The sequence below is a fragment of the Perognathus longimembris genome, chromosome 28 (assembly GCF_023159225.1).
Source record: "Perognathus longimembris pacificus isolate PPM17 chromosome 28, ASM2315922v1, whole genome shotgun sequence".
Classification (NCBI taxonomy): domain Eukaryota; kingdom Metazoa; phylum Chordata; class Mammalia; order Rodentia; family Heteromyidae; genus Perognathus; species Perognathus longimembris.
Genome location: NC_063188.1, coordinates 98,171,815 through 98,195,032, shown reverse-complemented (window position 1 = coordinate 98,195,032; position 23,218 = coordinate 98,171,815). Strand labels below are relative to the sequence as shown.

General features: G+C 40.5%; 1 protein-coding gene across 2 annotated transcripts in view; it reads left to right on the top strand.

Annotated features, from left to right (window-relative positions):
- The window catches only part of Pdk3 (pyruvate dehydrogenase kinase 3), a 71,142-nt gene that overhangs the window by 39,532 nt on the left and 8,392 nt on the right, over nucleotides 1-23,218 (top strand). The window contains exons 4-9 of one of the 2 annotated variants that reach the window (XM_048336478.1): nucleotides 3,072-3,256; nucleotides 5,116-5,205; nucleotides 10,567-10,644; nucleotides 18,461-18,537; nucleotides 20,555-20,656; nucleotides 21,393-21,503. In XM_048336478.1, coding sequence (XP_048192435.1) covers nucleotides 3,072-3,256; nucleotides 5,116-5,205; nucleotides 10,567-10,644; nucleotides 18,461-18,537; nucleotides 20,555-20,656; nucleotides 21,393-21,503 — 643 coding nt within the window. The remainder of the gene's footprint in view (nucleotides 1-3,071; nucleotides 3,257-5,115; nucleotides 5,206-10,566; nucleotides 10,645-18,460; nucleotides 18,538-20,554; nucleotides 20,657-21,392; nucleotides 21,504-23,218) is intronic. The other variant, XM_048336479.1, reaches the window with a different exon arrangement.

Here is a 23,218-nt window from a genome sequence, read left to right as displayed (position 1 = left end):
GATATGGCCTAGTGGCAAGAGTGCTTGCCTCGAATACATGAGGCCCTGGGTTCAATTCCCCAGCACCACATATACAGAAAATGACCAGAAGTGGCGCTGTGGCTCAAGTGGTAGAGTGCTAGCCTTGAGCAAAAAGAAGCCAGGGACAGTGCTCAGGCCCTGAGTCCAAGCCCCAGGACTGGCAAAAAAAAAAAAAGACACAAGAATTATAATTCAGACAAAAAACATTAATTTTCTTAGTAGATAATGAATGACTCAGTATTGGATTTAAAAAAAAACTGAACTAAGAATTGATTGTAGTATATAAGGAGTAATGACACTACAAATGAATGCTTCAAGGCCCATTTCTTAGTACTTTAGTCAAGGTAAACTGGGCATCAACTATAAACATTGCAGTAAATGTTCCATCTAGTGGTAGTTTTAAGAATGCAGTGTGAAATAAACTCTAAGAAATGGAAAGAAGAATTTTTTTTGTACGGTTTGTAATTATTTTTTTCTTCACTTTTTCCCTTTGGTTTATTCCTTTTGTCACTGTTTTTTTTTATTTCTGTACCCTTTGTCTTTATATAAGTTTTATCTGATATGGAGTGGGAAAGGGGAATTCACAGAAATGATGGGACAAAGGGTGAACCAATTCAGCATTGATACTTACTATGTTGGAAATGAACTTTACAACCTGGAGGTAGGGGGATTGGAAGGCAGAAAAGTGGGAGAAAATGAGGGAGGGATAACACTGATCAAAAATTAATTTACTCATTACCTGGTTTATGTAACAGGACCCCCTCGGTACATTAGCTTTACAATAAAATTAAAATAAAAAAATGCAGTGGCCTATGTATGTTCATGAGTTATTTACCCAAATCTTTACCATTTAAAATTTTTCCAGTGGGTCATTACAGTTGAGCCCAGAAAAGGACAATAGTTGTATTATGGAGATGCGTAAAAGACCAGGCTTCTTATTTAATACCTTGAATACTGTTACTGCCGTTGTACACAAGATACAATTTCAGTGTGATGGAATGTATGTCTTTTCTTATATATATATATATATTTTTTTTTTTAAGGTACAAGGAATTTCACTCATGATGTTATGCTTGCTTGGAAGAGATCTACTGTTTGATACTTGAGCCATGCCTCAGCCTTTTTTGTTTGTTTGTTTTTCAGATAGGGTCTGTACTTGTACCTGAGCAAGCCTTGGTTTGAGATCCTCTTATCTTTGTCTCCTGTGTACCTGGGACTTGTTTTTCTTTTTGGTGATACTGGAATTTAAACTCATGACCTCATGCTTGTGAGGCTGATACACTTAACACTAAATGACACTTCCATCCTTGCTTTTACCCTGGTTATTTTTGAGACAGGGTCTCACTTCCTGCCTGGGCACCAACCTGTGCTTTCGGCATCCTGTTGTTGTGGGATCTTAAGTTCATGTGAATACACCTAGCATTCCTCTGTGGAAATCCTTATGACATTTCTCCCTGAACTGGCCTGGAACTACGATCCTCCCAATCTCAGCTTCCCACATAGCTTGGGGTGACACACATGTGTGTCAGCTACTGTGGCCAGCTACTGGTACAGAGGGGGTTTTCTGAATTTTTCTGCCAGGCTAGCTTTGAACTATAGTCATCCCAAGTATTTAGGGCTACAGGCATGAGCAGTCAGTGCCCAGCTTTTTTTTTTTTCCATTTTTGTTCAGCTAGGAAACCCCAGCCCCACCCCCACCTTCTGAGAGAAATAAGATTTCTCCATCATAATTTCTTCCTGCTTCATGTATGTATACGTGAATGCCTATTGTGCTGAGAAATTTCTTTTTTTTAATCAGTCATGGAGCTTGAACTCAGGGCCTGGGCAGTGTCCCTGAGCTTTTTCCGCTCAAGGCTAGTGCTCTACCACTTTGAGCCACAGTACTACTTCCAGTTTTCTGGTGGTTCATTGGAGGTAAAAGTCTCATAGACTTTTCTGCCTGGGATGGCTTTGAAACACAATCCTCAGATCTCAGCCTCCTGAGTAGCTTGGATCATCAATATGATCCACCAGTGCCCCAGATGAGAAATTTCTTTTTTAATGTAAAGGTAATCCATTTATTTGTGTCACAGACACTTTTGATATATAGATATTCCATAAAAAGAACTAGGGTAACACCACATTATTCAAACAACTTTAAGAGACCTGTAATCCAGACTTCTAAGTTCACAGAGAAGGAAACAGAGAGATTGTGAAAGTTCCTAATAGAACTGGACCTAGAAGTACTAGTTCCTTTCCTGTAGTATACTTGTTCTTTACAGTACAGCACATTGCCAGAATGACTGGTTTGAACCATAAGTAGCTAGCTCAAGTCATCTGAAGGGATTAATTAAAATATGAAGGGGGAAATCCCCTGAGCTGTTTTTTTTTTGTCTTTGCCAGAGTGTTTGTCTAATGGATCTGTGCAATATGAAAGTGGCAAATATTGGGGTATAGGCCCGGACACAGTGGTTTCCTAGCTGCAAGCCACTGCTGTCATTTACTATGTTTACACTACATGAATTGAATCCACGAGCTTTATTTTCTCCAAAATCATTAGGAAGTGACAATGTATTTGGCTGAAATCCTCAAAATTAGTTTTCCATTTTTAATTCATGGAAGAGGCTATTGCTTTGAGACTTTATTAATCAATTCTTGGGGACTTTCAAGAGAGTATCCTCATGTCAAAAGAAATACTGATATGTGCATTTATTTATTCAAAAGCATTTATAGAACTTGTATTTTCTGTAGCCACTTATACCGAAAGCTAGTGTATTCCTACCAAGATATTTGAACTTTTTTTTCTTTAGTATGGTACCTTTTACTTTTTGCATCTCTGAAGAGCAAATTTCTATGTTAAGTTTCATGTGGTTAAAAAACAAACCTTGGTTAATACTTTAGGAGTTTTTTTGGTTTGAGTTTTTGTGAGTGCTTCCTTTTACTACTTAATGAGATTGGTGTCTTGACCTATTAGAACACTAGCAGATAACTAGACTGGGGAGAGCTGGGAATTGTATGCACCATGCTATGGGATATAAAGATTGACCAGACTGTGCTTTCCTCTCACACAGCTTTCTACAAGTTTTGATCAATGTGAGAAATAGACATAACGATGTGGTTCCTACAATGGCACAAGGAGTGATCGAATACAAGGAGAAGTTTGGGTTTGATCCGTTCATTAGCAGTAACATCCAATATTTTCTGGATCGATTTTATACCAACCGCATATCTTTCCGCATGCTTATTAACCAACACAGTAAGTTGGATTTTTAAATGGTTTGAAAAGGTAACCGGTGATTTCTCCCAAAAGCGTTCCTATTGATTTACATTTAATTTACTACTACACAGACATTTTGCTATAGGAAATTTTTATTATAGAAATTCCATTTTTAGTTTAGTTTTTCCTCCATACATGCTATCTACTAAAAAGAAATTAATATTCTTGATTAAAAATGACTTTTAAAAGCTATTTATGAAGGTCAGAGACAGCACCACTATCACCCTTTAAAAAAAACAGAAATGTATGACAATATACAGGGAAAAAGAATTTAGATCCTTAGATACTATTCAACTAACATACTTAAATAACTGTGATTTCCTTCTAATCTAAACATACATATTTAAGTGCTGGTTTTGATATCACTGGTTAAGCTATACACTTCTGTTTTTCTTCCTCTTAACCAATTGCAGTGTTATTTATATATTGTCCCGATGCCTATATTTATAATGTTTCATAATTTAAAAGCTCTCCTATTTTAGTTAAGCAGTTCTGGTGGAGTCTTAAATTATGCCCAACTTTTGCTTGATTTAAAAATAAATAAGCCCTGGGCTGGGGATACGGCCTAGTGGCAAGAGTGCTTGCCTCTTATAAATAAGGCCCTGGTTTCAATTCCCCAGCACCACATATACAGAAAATGGCCAGAAGTGGCGCTGTGGCTCAAGTGGCAGAGTGGTAGCCTTGAGCAAAAAGAAGCCAGGGACAGTGCTCAGGCCCTGAGTCCAAGCCCCAGGACTGGCCAAAAAAAAAAAAAAAAAAGAAAGAATTCTTGGGGCTGGGAGTATGGCCTAGTGGCAAGAGCGCTTGCCTCCTACATATGAAGCTCCTCTGTTCGATTCCCCAGCACCACATATATGGAAAACGGCCAACAGGGGCGCTGTGGCTCAGGTGGCAGAGTGCTAGCCTTGAGTGGGAAGAAGCCAGGGACAGTGCTCAGGCCCTGAGTCCAAGGCCCAGGACTGGACAACAAAAAAATAAGTAAGCCAGGCACTGGTCACTCACACCTGTAATCCTAGCTACTCAGGAGGCTGAGATCTGAGAATCATGGTTCGAAGCCAGCCCTGGCAGGAAAGTCTGTGAGACTCTTATCTCCTCTAAACTGCCAAAAAAAAAAAGTGAGAAGTAGAGCTGTTGCTCAAGTAGCAGAACATTATCCTTGAGCAAAAGAAGCTCAGGGACAGTGTCTAGACCCTGAGTTCAAGCCCCAGGACCAGCACCTCCTACCCTCCACACACACACACACACTCCAAAATCGTAGCCCTATAAACATTTGGATTAAGATTGCGTCTTTGGGACTTGTCCTGGCTTTTCTTCAGAAATGAACTTTTACAAATCTTGCATATAGGGAAATCACCTGAAAGCTATTTAAAAACTGTTTGGCCATGACCATGGCAAATAATTGCTTTGGTGGAGGCATTTGCAAGGCTGCCAGTAAAAGATACTTCACAGGCCTTTCCAAATGGTGCAGACTTTGTGTTCTTAATATTTACCGAATGTTGGAATAAACGTGCAGAGTAGTCCTTAGAAGATAGATAGGTAAACTTGGCTAAGGATGAAAGTAAGTTTCGTCATCCAAATCACATTGGCTGGGCGAGAAAGGATTGGACACCTGCCATGTACTACTGCCCCTGGATTGTAAATACTGGGTCTTGAAACCCACCATCCCTCCTTGGTTGGATGTTGGAGTTGCTCACCCACCAAATGGTCTAAGTCACTATGGTTGTGAGAATGAGTCCCACAAGGTCAAATCCTTTTAGGACTTGCCAGTCTCTTTCCCTGCCTAAACATCCCGGCTTGCTGTCTGTTAATCCTTTCCCTTCTTTTTTGTGTTCACTTAGCACTTCTCTTTGGCGGTGACACCAATCCAGCTCACCCTAAACACATCGGAAGTATCGATCCCACATGTAATGTGGCTGACGTAGTGAAAGGTAAGAAAGGAAACAAATGCTGGGTTACTTACTCTGGCTCACATAGCATTGTGGTTAATCTGTATAGTAGACCCAATCCACTCAATCCAATTATGAATCTTCTACATAGTTGAGGAAAATATGCGTAATTTGGAATGCTCAAAATGTAAATTTTTACTTCGTCAGATTTGCACTTAGAATCATTACTTAAATATTGTTCTAGATTTTGATTTGCCACCATTATCTATTTTGTTTATTATAAAATGAGGCTGGCGGACGAGGTAACAAACAGTACAAGAAATGTATCCAATGCCTAATGTATGAAACTGCAACCTCTCTGTAATTCAGTTTGATAATAAAATATATATATATATATAAATAAATAAATAAAATAAAATGAGGCTGGCTGGGCGCTGGTGGCTCATGCCTGTAATCCTAGCTAATCAGGAGGCTGAAATCTGAGGATCACAGTTCAAAGCCAGCCCAGGTAGTAAAGTCCCTGAAACTCAAATCTCTAACTAACTACCAGAAAACTGGAATTGGCACTGTGGCTTAAAGTGGTAGAGTGCTAGCCTTGAGTGAAAAAAGCTCGGGGACAGCACCCAGGCCCTGAGTTCAAGCCCCACAAACTGACCTCCCCTTTTCCCCCCTCCCCCCTCCCCCCCCACCATGAGGGGAAAGTTAGAATTCACATAATTATAGAATTTAAGCATCTTTTTTTGTATCTTGTGCCCATACTGGGGCTTGAACTGAAGGTCATGCATTCTTGTTTGGCTTTCTTACTCACGGCTAGTCCTCTGCCACTTGAGCCCCATTTCTAGTCCTGATTTTTTTGTTTTTGTTTTTGGGCCAGCATTGGGGCTTGAACTCAGGGCCTCATGCTCTTGCTTGACTTTTTTGCTCATGGCTGGAGCTCTACCATTTGAGCCACAGCTCCACTTCTGGCTTTTTTTTCTGCTTAATGGGAGATAAAAGTCTCACAGACTTTACTACCCAGGCTGGCATCACACTGATTCTCAGATCTCAGCCTACTGAGAAGCTTAGGATTATAGGCCTGAACCACCAGGGCCCAGCTTAGTGTCCTGCATTTTGCTAGTTAATTGGACATAGTCTCACAGACTTTTCTGCCTGAGCTGGCATGATCTTCCTACCTCCTTCTAATGGCTGGGATTATAAGAGTGTCCCACCACACCTGCCTCTAATGTTGTGCCTTCTAGCTGAAAGGCCCTGGTATCTCCATCCTCAAACATACCAGAAGCATTAAGTAAAATATTCTTCCTAATACCTCCAAATATTACCAAGGAAAAGAACAAATGCATATAAACTTCCTATTATTCTTAGTAAAATCTTACCCCACTCGCTTCTCTTTTTCAGAGTAGTTGATGCTTTTTTTTTTGGTACTGGCTCTTTACCTTCTCCCCACATCCTCTGAGACTGGTTAATCTTCTCACTCAGCATCTCTGTATCCAATACTTTGTCCTTCCTTTTGTTTAAACAACTTGATGTTGAGAGTAAAGTTTCTGGATTTTTGTTTGTCAGTCATGGGGCTTGAACTCAAGGCCTAGACACTGTCCCTGAGAGTCTTTGTGCTCAAGGCTAGCATTCTACCACTTTGAGCCACAACTCTATTTCCAGTTTTCTTGTGATTAATGGGATCTAAGAGTCTCACAGACTTTCCTGCCTGGGCTGGCTTCAAACTGCAATCCTCAGATCTCAATCTCCTGAGTAGCTAGGATTACAGGCATGAGCCATCAGCGCCTGGCAAGGTTCCAGATTTTAATGGTAGCTCTAACTCATGATTTTTACAGCTATGAAGAGTCCCTATGGTTTAAGCATAGCTCAGTGTCCATCTCAAAGGACACATATGTGTCTATGTGCTTCCATCAGCTAACACTGATCCCATACAGATATCATGACGTGGACTACAAGAAAACTTTTTTCTCAAAGGGTAGGGACAATATTTTTATTTTTGACTAGACAGTTGTATAAACGTATAAAAGTAGGGTGCATCGTTTATAACATGAATTGAATGTTCAGAACCCTGAAGCATGCCTCCTTGTGGCTTATTTAGCACATTAATATCTACCTTTACACATCTGCAAATTATAGACTCAGGGTAGTAAATGCTAGAATTAGTGTTGTAAAGCAGGTCCTATTATCCTTTGGGAGAGGCCTTCTTTTGTGACCCGTTTCCCTCCTTTCTTTGTAAGAAACCAGGAAATCAAATGGAAAATCCTGCGGTAAGATCATTTTAAAGGTACAAGCTTAAATACTTGGTACAAAAGTCGGCTCTCACTGCGACGATGTTAACCTGCCTGTGTTGTTCCTATGTGCTATTATTGCTTAGCATAATAGCACACAAATGGTCTCCTGAGAACATGACATTATTCTGGTTCAGAAATAATGTCGTATGCTCTCACTTTGGGCTTTTCAGGTTGCCAGTTAACAGAGATTCACTCACTCATGCTAGTTTCCGAAACAGATTGACTAAAAGATCCTAGTAGGGCCCCTGACAGTTGGCACTATAGGTATTCAAGTTGGGAGCCAGAAAGCAAAATTGTTTTCTGGGTGCCTTGCAACTGCCAAGTCATGGCTTCTCTACCTTCTTAGGTTTGTTTTGTTTTTGCCAGTCCTGGGGCTTGAACTCAGGGCCTGAGCACTGTCCCTGAGCTGTTTTTGCTCAAAGCTAGCAGTCTACCTACCACTTGAGCCACAGCACCACTTCCAGTTTTTTCTGTGTATGTGTACTGTGTATGTGTATGTGTCTGTGTACTAAGGAATTGATCCCAGGGCTTCATGCATGCTAGGCAAGCACTCTACCACTAAGCCACATTCCCAGCCCAAGGCCTCTCTGCCTCTCTGCCTGCTCCACCTTCTCATTTTTGTCTGTAGTTTCACTGACTTGACTGCAGCCAGTCTGTGGTAACTCTTAGCAAGCCCTTTAGGCTTCTGTCCTCCTGCCTGATCATCCTCATCCTAAAATTCTAAACGAAGAGTTTCACTGGCTGTGCGTTGTTTATTTATTTATTTTGGCCCATGACTACAAATCATGGTTGGCCTGGAGGTTCACTGCTCTTACATTAAGGGGTTCTGCTCCTACTCTTGCACCAAAGATAGGGTCATTAGACTGGCTCTGATAAGATAAAACAATGAGGGATAGAAAAGACATAATAGCAGCCAGGTGCCAGTGGCTCAGGCCTATAATACTAGCTACTGGGGAAGCTGAGATCTGAGGATCAAGGTTCAACTGGGGCAGGAAAGTCTGTGAAACTCTTGTCTCCACTTCACCACTACAGAGCTGAAAGTGATGCTCTTGAGACAGTACCTTAGGTTCTGAGTTCAACCCACAGAACTCACACCAAAAAACTCAAGCAAGGAAACAAACAGCCACAGCAATAACAACAAAAACAGCAGTAAGAAGGAAAGATAACTTTGGAAAGAAATTGATCTGTTTGAAGAGCTTTTAGAAGTTAGTAGTTACTGTTAGAGCCTCACTCTCTTCCATGCATTGTATATGTGTATTGTATTTCAGTGCTATCACAATCATGCAAATGAGAAAGCTAATGCTATGTGGAATTAACACATTTGCTGGATTTAGTTTCTCTTCCTGTTTTCTGTTGAGAGGAAGTTCCATATTTAAGTATCTTTATTCTGTATCTGGAGGAGCTATGTTGTATTACCTTTGTATATAAATAACAAAGCGCTGGGTTTTTTCTTAATTTCTTTTTTTAGTGTGTTTGCTAATCCTGAGGCTTGAACTCAGGTCCTGGGTGCTGTCCCTGAGCTTCTTTTGCTCAAGACTAGTGATCTACCAATTAAGCCACTGTGCAACTTCCAGCTTTTTCTGAGTAGTTTATTGGAGATAGGAGTCTCTTGGAGTTTTCTGTCTGTGTTGGCTTAGCACCGCGATCCTCAGATCTCAGCCTCCTGAGTAGCTAGGATTACAGGCATGAGCCACTAACACTGAAACAGTTTTTCAGTTTTATGATTTGTGACCATGGAAGTTCATGGTTGGCTCTCACGTCACTAGGTGGAGATGTAGCATTGTTTGGTGGTATGGCTAATGCAAAAGGAATGAGTCTTGATTCTCTTTTTATGAAGTATTTATAAAGGATAATTGTTAAGGTTTATTACTGCCTGGAAAAGAAACTTACAAATCTAGTATAATTTGAAATTCTAGCTCAGGTTTAAAATTCAGTATCACCTGAAGGCCTATTTTACACTGATAAGTGAGTTTATAATTTATAAAATCAGAGAATGTCCATTAAACATCTAGCCAGGCACTATACTGAATTCTGGGTATAATAAAACAAGTGTAGGAAACAATTCCTGACCTCAGATTGGTTTTAAGGTTTTTGTCCTAGTGATTCTTTATTCTTTTTCTTTTTTCATATTAATATAAAGTAGCAATTTCTTCCTTTTTAAAATACATGGCAGTAAGCACATACTTTTGGATTGTGGAAGCCAGATTTTTTTCTTTTCCTTTTTCTTCTCTCTCTCTCCCTCCCCTTCTCTTTCTCTCTCCTCTCTCCATACTTCTCCTTCTTCTCTCCACTTCTCTCTCCTCTCTCTGATAGTTTACAGTTCAAGAGAAAAGGTATTGTGTCATGAGATACTTATGTTTCTGACTTTCTATCAGCCCCAGCCTGTTAGCTTTAGCTAATATGGACATTTTAAAGTGATGTCGGTGCCACCAATAACGGAAATTATGTGTCTCATGGCAACCCAAGCACTGAGAAAGTCCTTATTGATGTTTCATTTACAGATAACTGCCAAATCATAGGACTGATTGCAGTATTTTTTTATAATTACAAATATATCCTCTTGCTGCAGTTTAGTCAGACAGCATGAGGTTCGTTTTCATGAAAAAGACCTTTTAGCAATATTTAAAAGTTAAATGTGTGTACTTGCTGTAAAGCTAGCTATATTGTTCCTACCCTCTTTTTAATATGGCTGTAACTTTAAGGAACTGGACACCAGTGGCTTATACCTGTAATCCTAGCTACTCAGGAGGCTGAGATCTGAGGATCACAGTTTGAAGCCAGCCCGGGCAGGAAAATCTGAGATTCCAACCTCCAGTTAACCACCAAAATGCTGGCAATGGAGCTGTGGCTCAAATGGTAGAACACTGGCACTGAGTAAAAAAGCTAAGCTAAGGTTCTGAGTTCAAGCCCTAGTACTGGCATACACACACACACACACACACACACACACACACACACACACACACACTTTAAGGAAAGAGATAAGAGAATTTTTTAGTCATAGTAATACAACAAAGCCAAAAGGCTATGTTTTAAAAGATGAAGCAGTTTGCCTTTGTTACTTTACATGTTTGTACCTATGTCATTGCTGCAGAAGTGAAACTTTTCTCTCTTATAGATGCATATGAAACGGCCAAGATGCTTTGTGAGCAGTATTACATGGTGGCTCCAGAACTAGAAGTTGAAGAATTCAATGGTAAAAGAACATTAATTCTTACCTTAAATCCAAAGTATCTAAGCTGTATTTCAATGAGAATCCTTAGGGGCTGGGAATATGGCCTAGTGGCAAGTGTACTCGCCTAGCATGCATGAAGCCCTGGGTTCGATTCCTCAGTGCCACATAAACAGAAAAATCCAGAAGTGGCGCTGTGACTCAAGTGGTAGAGTGCTAGCCTTGAGCAAAAAGAAGCCAGGGACAGTGCCCAGGCTCTGAGTCCAAGCCCCAGGACTGGCAAAAAAAAATCATTGAGAATCCTTAATATGCTGGGTTTAAAAAGTCTTTACAATCCTTAGGAAAAAAAAAAACTTTTGTATACTTTTGGTCAACTGGGAATATTACTGTAAGTTTTCATAGAGAAATGTGTAATGAGTTAGATTGCAAAGTTCTTGGAGCAGAAGTGATCAAGGAAGGAGATGACAAAAGCTATACATAGACAGTTTTCAAAATAACAAATGCAAGTAGTCACTAAATGTGGAAACATGTTTAACTTTACTAATTAATTAAAGACGTACAGGAAAAACCCCAAAATGTCACTTTTGTCTTTTAGAATGAGAGTGATTAAAGCATTGTAGTGTTTTCTGGTGAGGCATGATACCTTTAGCCTTAGAAGACTAAAGAAGCAGGTGGAGAGACAGAACAGTGGTGTGAGCTTCCCTAGGCAATAGAGCAAGACCTCACCTAAAAAGCTAAAATGCTTTAATGCAAGTATAAATTCATAAAGTTTTTGTTAAAAATGCTTGCAATGTCCCTTGGTTGGCTCAGTAAATTTAACTCGTATTTCTTTGGTCTAGTATATTACACTGAAATGTATTCTAAGAAAATAGAGACGTTTGGGGGGAGGGGGAATGAGGGAGGAGGTAACAAACAGTACAAGAAATGTACCCAAGGCCTAACGTATGAAACTGTAACCTCTCTGTACATCACTTTGACATCAATAAGGGAAAAAATATATAAAAAGAAAAGAAAATAGAGATGTTCATAGTGAATGATGATCAAGTTTTGAAAAGTTCATAAACAACCCATTTTCCACAGTATACAATTATTTAAATTTCAAGATAGCCATAAAATAGAATACAATGTGGCATTCACAGTAACAATTTACATAGCATAAATAGAGAAAAATGAATTGTTACGTTCACCTTCCCAACTATCAGGAGAAAAACATTTTTACTAACTTAGTAAAGATCTTTGACTGCTTGCTTTCTTTGCGATCTAGATACAAATATCAAAGAAAAATCTACTGTTGCCATTCTTCTTGAAGAAAGGCACTAAAACAAGTCAATTCCAATTCTCCCTTAAGAGAGAGATATAACTTACATTGCTATGATACCAAACAACTTAATTTTTTAATGGAAATTTAAAGAAATGTTTTAGAAGAATATTGTGAGCCAGGTGCCAGTGGCTCCTGCTTGTAATCCTAACTTCTAAGGTGCCTGAGATCTAAGGATCACAATTTGGAGCAAGTCTGGGCAGAAAAGTCTGTGAGACTTTTATCTCCAGTTAACCACCAAAAAGCTGCAGGTGGAGCTGTAGTTCAATTGCTAGCCTTGGGCACAAAAACCTCAGGAACAGTGCTTAGGCTCAGTTCAAGCCCTAGTGCTTGTACAAAAACATAATTTCTGTGGGGTGCCAGTGGCCCATGCCTGTAATCCTTGCTACTTAGGAGGTTGGGATCTCAGGACTGAGGTTCAAAGCCACCCTAGGCAGATAAGTCCCCATGAGACTCTTGTCTCCAGTTAACCACTCAAAAACTGGAAGTGGCACTGTAGCTGGAGTGGTAGAGTGCTAGTCTTGAGCAGAGAGGCTCAAGGACAGTGCCCAGGCCCTGAGTTCAAGCCCCACAACCAACAAATAATAGTTTCTTCTAATGAAGTTAAACCATGAAAAGACTTTAAGCTACTGTTGAAGAACAGTTGCTCCTGCTGTCTACATGAAGGTATGAAATCAGAGCTGCTTTCAAAGTCTATTAGGTTCTTTCAGAAGAGTTGTACATCCATTTTGAATAAATAAAAGACCATACTGGAGTGGGTTTGGCTTGGATATTCTTTTTTTTTTTTTTTTTTTTTTTTGGCCAATCCTGGGCCTTGGACTCCGGGCCTGAGCACTGTCCCTGGCTTCTTCCCGCTCAAGGCTAGCACTCCGCCACTTGAGCCACAGCGCCGCTTCTGGCCGTTTTCTGTATATGTGGTGCTGGGGAATCGAACCTAGGGCCTCGTGTATCCGAGGCAGGCACTCTTGCCACTAGGCTATATCCCCAGCCCTGGCTTGGATATTCTTGATTGGAAATGTCTTAACATTCTACTTGTTTTCTATTGGCTAGGGTGGGACTTGACTTAAACAGTCATCCTGATTTTAATGTGGGTCAAACAATGGAACCTAAAATGGCTCCCTCATACATGGTGTATGGCGGCCTAATTCACCTTCCAGCCCAAGCAGCCAGCCTGATCTTGCTGTCCCAGAGCTTAGCTATGTCAGCACATTCCTCCCATGTAGGCTGTCGTGCTCAGCTGCTCAACCTGCCATGACCACCACAGTGTTACAATTCTTTTGATACTATCGTGAAAGAATGAAGGCCCTTTTTCTATCACTAAGCAAAAATGAATGCTGGTGTTTATAGGCAACCTCTAGTTCTCTGTTGCCTTGGGTAATGTAGTTATGATTGGTATTAATGATTTCCTGAATGCCAGAGCTCTTTGTGAGCATGATTAAAGAATATGCTTTAGCTCTAATGAGCTCCATGTTAGGCATACGGGTCAGAAGGTGATCTGAAAAACCTTAAGTACTTTTGTGTTACTGTGTGTGTGTGTGTGTGTGTGTGTGTGTGTGTGCTTCCCCCAGTATAAGAGCTGAGTGTGTGTGTGTGTGTGTGTGTGTGCGTGTGTGTGCGTGCTCCCCCCAGTATGAGCTGACCCCATGTTCTAGGGGGGGGCTCAACCCCAGATTCATGTGGGTACATTTTAGGAGAACTCTTTGTGTGTGTGCCAGCCCTAGGGCTTGAACTCAAGACCTGGGCGCTGTCCCTGATTGCCTTTTGCTCAAGGCTAGTAGTGCTCAACTACTTGAGCCACAGCTCTACTTCTGGCTTTTTTGGTAGTTTAATGGTGATAAGAGTCTCATGGAGGCTGGGGATATGGCCTAGTGGCAAGAGTGCCTGCCTCATATATATGAGGCCCTGGGTTCGATTCCCCAGCACCACATATACAGAAAATGGCCAGAAGTGGCGCTGTGGCTCAAGTGGCAGAGTGCTAGCCTTGAGCAAAAAAAAGAAGCCAGGGACAGTGCTCAGGCCCTGAGTCCAAGCCCCAGGACTGGCCAAAAAAAAAAAAGAGTCTCATGGACTTTCCTGCCAGGGTTGGCTTTGAACCACGATCCTCAGATCTTAGCCTCCTAAGTAGTTAAGATTACAGGTATGAGCTACCAGCTCCTGGCACATTTGTGAGCTCTTTGGGATCACTTTACCAGTTCAGTTTTGGTGGGTCAAGTGTATTTATTATTACATTCTTCTCTCATTTTTAGCTATGGGTTTATCCAATCTTTAGTTATTTTAAGCCAACACTGGGGCTGTAACTCAGAGCATAGGTACTATGAGCTTTTGTGCTCAAGATTAGTGCTCTACCACTTGAGCTACAGTTCCACTTCCAGATTTTTGCTAGTTAATTGAAGATAAGAGTCTCATGGACATTTCCTGCCTAGAGTGGCTTCAAAGTGTAATCCTCAGGTCTTGGCCTCCTGAGTAGCTGGGATTACGGACATGACTCACAGGTGCCCAGCAAGATTTTTTTTAAATGTAGGTACTCATAATTTTTTTCCTCTTTACTGCTTTCTCTGTGTCCCAAAAGTGATTGTAGGTTGTGTTTTTATTTCATTAGATTCCAAGAGCTTTTTAAAAATTTTCTCTTTATTTCTTCTGTGATAGCTCACTCATTCTTTAATAATGTGTTGTTTAGCTCTACATGCCCAAAGGAACTTGTAGCTTGGGTTTTCATTTTCATTAGATTCCAGGAACTTTTTTATTTCTCTCCTTTATGCCTTTACTGATCCACTGGTCACTTGTTTAGTCTCCATGTGTTTGAGTATTTTATGTAATATATTTTGCTCTTGAGTTCCAGTTTTTTATTGTGATCTAATAGAATATAGGGAGTTCTTTTAATTTTATTGTATTTTCTAAGAGTTGCTTTATGTCCTAAACTATGATCTATTTGGGAGAAAGTTCCATGGCACTTCAGAGAAGAATGTGTGTTGTGCAATTGCTGGATGAATCTACTCTGTCAATGTTTTTTTAAGTCCATGTGGTCTGTGGTATCATTTAGTTTGGAGATTTCTTTGTTGACTTTTTTTGGTTTGGATGGAGTCTCCTACCACTATGTGCTTGCCAATCCAGTGCTTGAAAATCCAGAAGTGGTTTTTAGTGCTATTGTTGTTTGTTTTCTTTTTATCAGTACTTGAATTTCAACTCAAGGCTTTGCACTTGCTCATCTTACTTGCTCAGCTAGTGCTCTTATTCCTTGAGCTGTACCTCCAGTCTGCTTTTGAATGACAGATACTTCTAAGTCACCAACTTGCCCTGCTTTCATATAAGTTTTAATAGGGTTCACAGAAAAGGTATCTGTCTCTCCTAGGGTATCTTATGTCTGGTTCCCCCATATTGGATACTTTAAGTGGCCCCCATATACAATTCAAAGGTCATTACTGAGAACTCTGTGAACATGGAGAAATGAACTTTTCGTGATGGCAATTATAGTCAACATGTATTGATTACTTACTATGTAAAAGGCTCTGGGTATACTAGTTTAATAACTGATATCTCATTTCATCTTTCTATGTACCTGATGAAATGTGTACTGGGCCCGTTTCAGAGATGAAGCACTGAGGCCCAGATGGGCTAAATACTTACTATAGATACAAATTGGCAGCCAGGACTTGATCCCAGTGTGAACGTTGAACCATACTCTATACTGTTTTTAGTAGTCTTATTCATTGACTTTGAGAATCAATTAACCACCTTTAGCTACACTTGTACCTTTTCTTTTATATGCTTTTTTTCCTACTTAGCCTCTAGTTTCTGTTTTTCATGCTTGTAAGAAAACTCCCCCCAAATAACTTTTTTTATGTAGTGTTCTGTTGACCTTTATTAAATGCTGCTTCAGCTAATGGTATTTGGGGCAACCACTGCGCAAAATAGAGACTTTGTTATTTCGTGCATCTTAAGCGCATCTTAAGCGCATAGAAACGTAGACCTTTTCTTTTCATTGACTTTTAAAATGTACTATTAGGTGGAAAATTCATATTCTGTGTCTTATTTTAGAAAGCCAACAAACATCATTTAAGCATACATAACTTAAAAGCCACTAGACCCGGGATAAGGGAAGAGTGATGGACAAAAACATTTGACTCGGTTTTAAAAGAAGGAAAGTAATGTAAACTGTAATATTCCCAAAGAAAAGTGCAAATAATTGAGCAAGACTTTAGATGGCTTCTAGAAAGTTATTTGAATTTTTTTAAAAAGCACCATAAGAGGTTTTTTTTCTTCATTTCCTTAAGATTTAGAGTGAAAAGTTTGGATTCAGAGGCTGTTTATATAAGTAGTCATGCCTTTTGGCACAAGATAGACTCTGCTTGCTCCATTGAAATGGCAATAAAAGAAGCTAGAGAAACCCAGCAATGGAAACTAGGTGGGACTCTGCAGTGCATAACTGTTTTAGTTCCTTCAGGTTTTGTTCATAAAAATCAACAAAGGTTAGGTGGCTTAGCCAGTAGACATTTATTTCTCCTAATTCTTGTAGCTGAGAAATCCCAGATTGTAGTGCATGAAGCTCTGAGTTTGATACTTTACCCAAAAGAAGTTCTTGAGCCAGTTACATTAGTTAACTTTCTGTTGCTGTAACAAAATACCTGAGATAAAGTAGGGAAGATTTATTTTGGCTCATGATTTCAGAGGTTTCAGTCCAAGGTAACTTGGCTCCATTAGTTTCAGGCTTTCTAGCAAGGCACTATATAGATATAGATGATGTAAATGTAGATATAGATATAAATCATCGCAGGGAGTGCATAATGGAGTAATGTTGCTTTGCCTCATGGTGGCCAGGAAGCAAAGAGAAAAGGGGGAAGAGCCAGGTTCCTGGTATCCCCCTCAAGGGGATACTCCCAATGGCCTAACTTACTCCCACAACACTTCACCTCTTAAAGGTTCTACCATCTTCCCATAGCTGGCAGAGATGCTTTTAACACATGGCCTTTGGAAGACATGTGATATCCAAATGATAACACCAAGTGCCCAGTTTCATAATCACTTATGTTACCAGAGCCACAGTCTTTCCAAAGCCTGTTTGCTCCCATGTACATAACATCTCCCACCCTATGAGCCACAAAGGATTTAATTGGATAATGTATGCGGAAGCTCTCTGTAGAGGATTAAGAACCAGATCAATGTTAACTGTAGATTCTTTTTTTTTCTTGCCAGTCCTGAGGACTGGACTTAGGGCCTGAGCACCGTCCCTGGCTTCTTTTTGCTGAAGGCTAGCACTCTACCACTTGAGCCACAGCACCACTTCCGACTTCTATATATGTGGTGCCAAGGAATTGAACCCAGGGCTTCATGTGTACGAGGCGAACACTTTACCACTAGGCCATATTCCAAGCCCCTGTAATTTCTTAAGTTCATATAGTTTCAATCATATCAAGTCATGAAGAGTCATATCAAGTCATATCAAGTCATGAAGAGGGGGAAGGACTACATTTCTGAGCATCTTACACTATTCTTAGTGCTTGACATAGAATTCAGTTTCTCAGATTTTCTTCAGTTCTCTGATGCTCAGAAAAATTACTTCAAGTCTCCAGAGGTTAGTTGCTAGTAGAAAGTTATATGAACCTTACATTTGACTCTACTATATGCCCTGTTCATCATAATTCAAAGTTTAATACCATATGTGCTGTTTTTTGATTCCTGTGACAAAATGCCTGAAAAAAAAACACACACAACAACTTAAGGAGAGAATGAACTATCTATAGGCCTATGGATTCAGTCTGTGGTTGGCTGACTCCATTGTTTTAAGGTAAAAAAGACTGTATGACAGAGGAGGCTGCTCACCTAGAGGAGACAAGAAACAGAAGACAAAGGGATGGTGATAAGACATACAGGTGAAGGGCAAGCCCCCCAACTCCAGTGACCTACCTCCTCTAACTGGCCCTTACCTCCTAGTTTCTACTTCCCAATCATCCTATTAAATTGAGAATCCACCAATAGATTAATCGCTGAGTTAGTCAGAGCTCTTACAATCAATCCAATCACTCCCCAGAGACCATCAGCTAGCAACTGGTTAAGCCTTTTAACACATGAATCTTCCCAGACATTGCAGATTCAAACCATTACACTGCTATTAAGTCTGATTCATCAGCCTCTCTTCTCTTGTGACTCATAGCTCCACATATGACCACTGGGGTCGGTAATGAAGGTGGCCTTCTAATTTAAAACAAAGCCAAGTGATATTTAGTTATCTGTGTAATTCTCACATCATAGCATAGATGATAATATTCTTATTTTGCTCAGCTACGTTCCAAAGAACTAGAGTGATTTGTCCAAGCTCACAAAGCTTGCTAAGTAAAGGAACTGGGTTTCACCCCAGTGTTGGTTTACTTGGAAGCATATGTTTTTCCCTCAGTCTTACCATTGGAGATAAGAACCTTATATTCATTTTATAGATTTGTGTTTTATGTACTTGGAAAATAGAGTATGAACATCATACTGACTTTTAGTTTGGGTCCTATTCATTGATGGTTTTGTCTCTGTTTGCAGCCAAAGCACCAGACAAACCTATTCAAGTAGTTTATGTGCCCTCCCATCTGTTCCACATGCTATTTGAGTTGTTCAAGGTAAGTGGAATTTAAAAACATGGAATGAAGTCTTCATTTTAAATTACTTTGATTCAGGGCATAATGGATTCATTAGATTAGCATAAGAAAAAGGTTTTGCATAACCATTTTAAAAATTCTATTTCTGATATCCTGTGGTTTTTTTTTTATAATTTGTACACTGTGAGATGAAAAATTGTTGTGTATGGTGTAGTTTTCCTGAGTATTAGTATATACTGATTTTGAAACTTAATTGTACTTTAGTGACTTGACATCAGATCCATACTGTTTTTCTTCAGTTATCAGATGAGAGATGCTTTTCAGTTTCCAAACTTGGCAAAGGCATTATTGGTGGGCGTCAGACCAAAATAAAACCATGTTTATCCCGATACATGCTTCTGAGCATTAGCTGTGATCATGCATTAGTAGCTGTTCCAGCCCCGAGAGATCCTGCGGCCCTTTTGCATATTTGAATCAGTTCACAAGCTCTGACAGAGGCAGATCTGAAGAGAAAAATGTGGATAGCCTGTACCCAACAGGACAAAAAACAAAAGCCCAAAGACAGCTGGGTGCCAATCCTAGCTGCTCAGGAGGCTGAGATCTGAGGACCTTTTCCTACCTGGGCAGGAAAAGACCATGAGACTCTTACCTCTACTTAACCTGAAGTGGATCTGTGGCTCAAGTGGTGGAGCACTAGCTTTGAGCACCCAGGCCCTGAGTTCAAGCCCCACCACCAGCAAAAAAACCAAAGACAAAAACCCTCTTAAGATTCTCTATAGACTAAGTTGTTGCTTTTCTTTCCTAGTAAATAATGATGTTAGCAGGGTTTGTTTTTTGTTTTGTTTTGTTTTGCCAGTCCTGGGGCTTGGACTCAGGGCCTGAGCACTATCCCTGGCTTCTTTTTGCTCAAGGCTAGCACTCTACCACTTGAGCCATAGTGCCACTTCCGGATTTTTCTTTTATGTGGTGCTGAGGAATCGAACCCAAGGCTTCATGTATGCTACGCAAGCACTCTACCGCTAAGCCACATTCCCAGCCCCTGTTGTTAGCAGTTTTAAAGCATTTTAAATAAAATTCTATGTCTTCCATTGTGAAAAACACTACCTTGAACACCTGAAAAATCAGTTATGCTGATTTGCTTTCAAAAATTAGAATATTACTGCTGTAAAACTATAGAGTAGAGATGGGCATTCAGTTGTGAACTTTCTCTTCAACAGCTGTCGGGGGTTTCAGAATTTCTTTGTAACTGATATTTCTTGTACATTTTTTCAGCCAAATGATTAATTTCTTTATGAGAAGCATGAATGTTTTCCATTTTTCTGCCATCTTTAGAGGAAAGGTGCTTTATAAATGGCAGACTGACAAATAGTATTTAAAGTGCACACATCAGCCTCTGTAGCCTCACTACATGTGATTTAAAAAAAAATTCCTCTGAGTTGAGTTAAATAATTTTAGAAGTCTAAAGCAAAAAATAACGGAAGCAAGGAAAGAAAAAGAAATATTGATTTGTTGGATAGGGCTAAAAACTAGATGCATTTGTTTTTTCCTTGATCGGAACTCATTTGGCTAAGCTCCTTAAAGGGAAAATGCATATAAATCCAGTTAGCATTGGCCCATAAAAATTGTTGGATATGGGCTGGGAATGTGGCTTTGGGGTCGAGTACTTACCTAGCATGCACAAAGCCCTGGGTTCAATTGCTCAGTACTACCTACCAAAAAAAAAAAAAAAGCCATAAGTGGGGCTGTGGCTCAAGTGGTAGAGTCTTAGCCTTGCGCTAAAGAGCTCAGGGATAGTCCCCAGGCTCCTGAGTTCAAGCCCTGAGACTGGCAAAAAAAAATTGTTGGGTATAAGTAACTTGTGTTCCTTTCTTTTTTACATTTGTGGGGTGGGGGTATAGTTCAATGGTAGGGTGAATGTGTGTTTAGCATGTACAAGGTCCTGGGTTCAATCCCTAACACCACAATTAATTAACTAAATACATAGTGGCTTATAAGTCAGCAGCATGTTTGGTTTTTAAAGACAGTCTTATTATTTCAGAACTCAATGCGGGCAACAGTCGAATTATATGAAGACAGAAAAGAGGGTTACCCAGCTGTGAAAACTCTTGTTACTTTGGGTAAAGAAGACTTGTCCATTAAGGTAACTGCTTTATTTACCTGTATACTTTGTCAATTGACTTAATAATGTCTAGACATTATGAGATCAGAAGAGGAGAAAAAAATTGACATCTATTATGTTATCTGTCAGTACAGCTGTGTTTCAGTCAGTCATGCATTGACTATCTATGATGGTGGTCCCCAGAAGGTTACATTGCTTAGTGACACAGTAACTGGCCTAGTTGTATAAACACACTCTTTGATGCTTGCATAATGAAACTGCCTAATGAAGCAATTCATAGGATGTATCCTTATGGTCAAGTGACATATAAATGCAACGTGCTGCATTTTTATTTTTTTTTTTGTTTTTTGTTTTGGCCAGTCCTGGGCCTTGAACTCAGGGCCTGAGCACTGTCCCTGGCTTCCTTTTGCTCAAAGCTAGCACTCTGCCACTTGAGCCACAGCGCCACTTCTGGCCATTTTCTGTATATGTGGTGCTGGGGAATTGAACCCAGGGCTTCATGTATACGAGGCAAGCTCTCTTGCCACTAGGCCACATCCCCAGCCCTGCATTTTTAGCTTGTTATCCTATTTAAACTTCAACCATAAGCCTGCTGGACCCACCATTGTTGTACACTGTTCCCAAAGGAACCACAGTGGTTCCTAGTATGTTTCCGTGCATTTTGGCATGGGATTTATTTAATGAATTCATTGCTTCCCACTAAGTATAGATTGACTTCTCTCTTTTTAAATTTTTTAAATCTATTTGTATACTGCAGATAAGTGACCAAGGTGGTGGAGTCCCACTTCGAAAAATAGATCGCCTGTTTAACTACATGTACTCGACTGCTCCTCGACCTAGCCTGGAGCCTTCGAGAGCTGCTCCTTTGGTAAGCATTACAAACTACTACTGAGGGAAATGGCTTTAATACAGGGATGGAGAGTGGCCTAGCTTCCTTACTGAATTAGGGTGCTTCCCATGTGGTTTGGAGAAAGGGAAGATTTTTGCCTTGGTCCCTCCTCCTCCTCCTCCTCTTCCTCCTCCTCTTCCTCCTCCTCTTCCTCCTCCTCCTCCTCTTCCTCTTCCTCCTCCTCTTCCTCCTCCTCCTCCTCTTCTTCCTCCTCCTCCTCCTCTTCCTCCTCCTCCTCCTCCTCCTCCTCCTCCTCCTCCTCCTCCTCCTCCTCCTCCTCCTCCTCCCTTTCCTCCTCCTCCTCCTCCCTTTTCTCCTCCTCCTCCTCCCTTTTCTCCTCCTCCTCCCTTTCTTCCTTTCTTTCTTTTTCTTCTTTCCTTCCTCCCCTTGCTTTCCCTCCCCTCCCTTTGTCTTCCCTCTTTCCCTCCTTCCTTCATTGTGCCAGTACTAGGGCTTTTTTTTGCTGGTTAATTGGAGGTAAGAGTCTCAGGCATGGAATTTCCTGCCTGGGCTGGCTTCAAAACCTAATCCTCAGATCTCAGCTTCCTGAGGAGCTAGGATTACAAGTGTGAGCCACCAGTGCCAGGCTATGGCTACTTTCTATGTGAGTCCTTTAGCCCTAGATTGCTTCTTTAATTTTTCTAGGAAACTCTCCGAGCTGAGTCTCTTCCTCCAAGATACAATGGAAAAGCATTTCCCTGTGGTGAGCATCATTTACCACCTGGAACTTGCTGTCCTTGGAGTGGGTAGATATTATCACCCAGTGAGCAAAGGCCCTAAGCAGAGAGTGTGACTTCAACATGGTCCTGACTACTTTGGTGTTGCATCTCTAGGAGGCCCAACTTACTCAGGGACTTTGACTCTCTACTGTCTAGTTTGTTTATGTAATTAGAATGTTAATTATGAAAACATTAAAAATGTCCTATTACACCAGGTGCTGGTGGCTCAAACCTGTAATCTTAGCTACTCAGGAGGCTGAGATCTGAGGATCACTGTTCAAAGCCAGCCAAGGAAGCAAAGTCCATGAGACTCTGATCTCCTGTTATCCACCAGAAAACTGGAAATGGTACTGTGGTTCCAAGAGATGGAACACTAGCCTTTAACAAATAAACTTGGTGATAGGGGCCAGACCCTGAGTTCAAGCCCCATGACTAACAAAAATTTTCCTATTAAGTCACCTAAGCACAAAACATGTAAGTGATGTATGGATTTTCTGAGTCCTTTCTGTCATACCCTTTCTTCCCTGTGGAGTGAGTCTAATTGACAAATAACAGTTGAACCCTTTGTTTTGTTTTTGTTTGTTTTTGTTTTTTTGCCAGTCCTGGGCCTTGGACTCAGGGCCTGAGCACTGTCCCTGGCTTCTCTTTGCTCAAGGCTAGCACTCTGCCACTTGAGCCACAGCGCCACTTCTGGCCATTTTGTATATATGTGATGCTGGGGAATCGAACCCAGGGCTTCAAGTATACGAGGCAAGCGCTCTTGCCACTAGGCCATATCCCCAGCCCCCCCCCTTTGTTTTTAAACACAGAAACATATCTATCAGTCTGAAAAATGGTTCGAGGTCGATAATAAATTGCATCTTAAAGTCCTACCTGACTTTGATAAGCATATAAGGTTGTCTTATGTGTATGCATAAGATTATTTTGCATCGTTTATTTGAGGCAGAGTTTGTTACCTCAGCATGTAGAAAACAA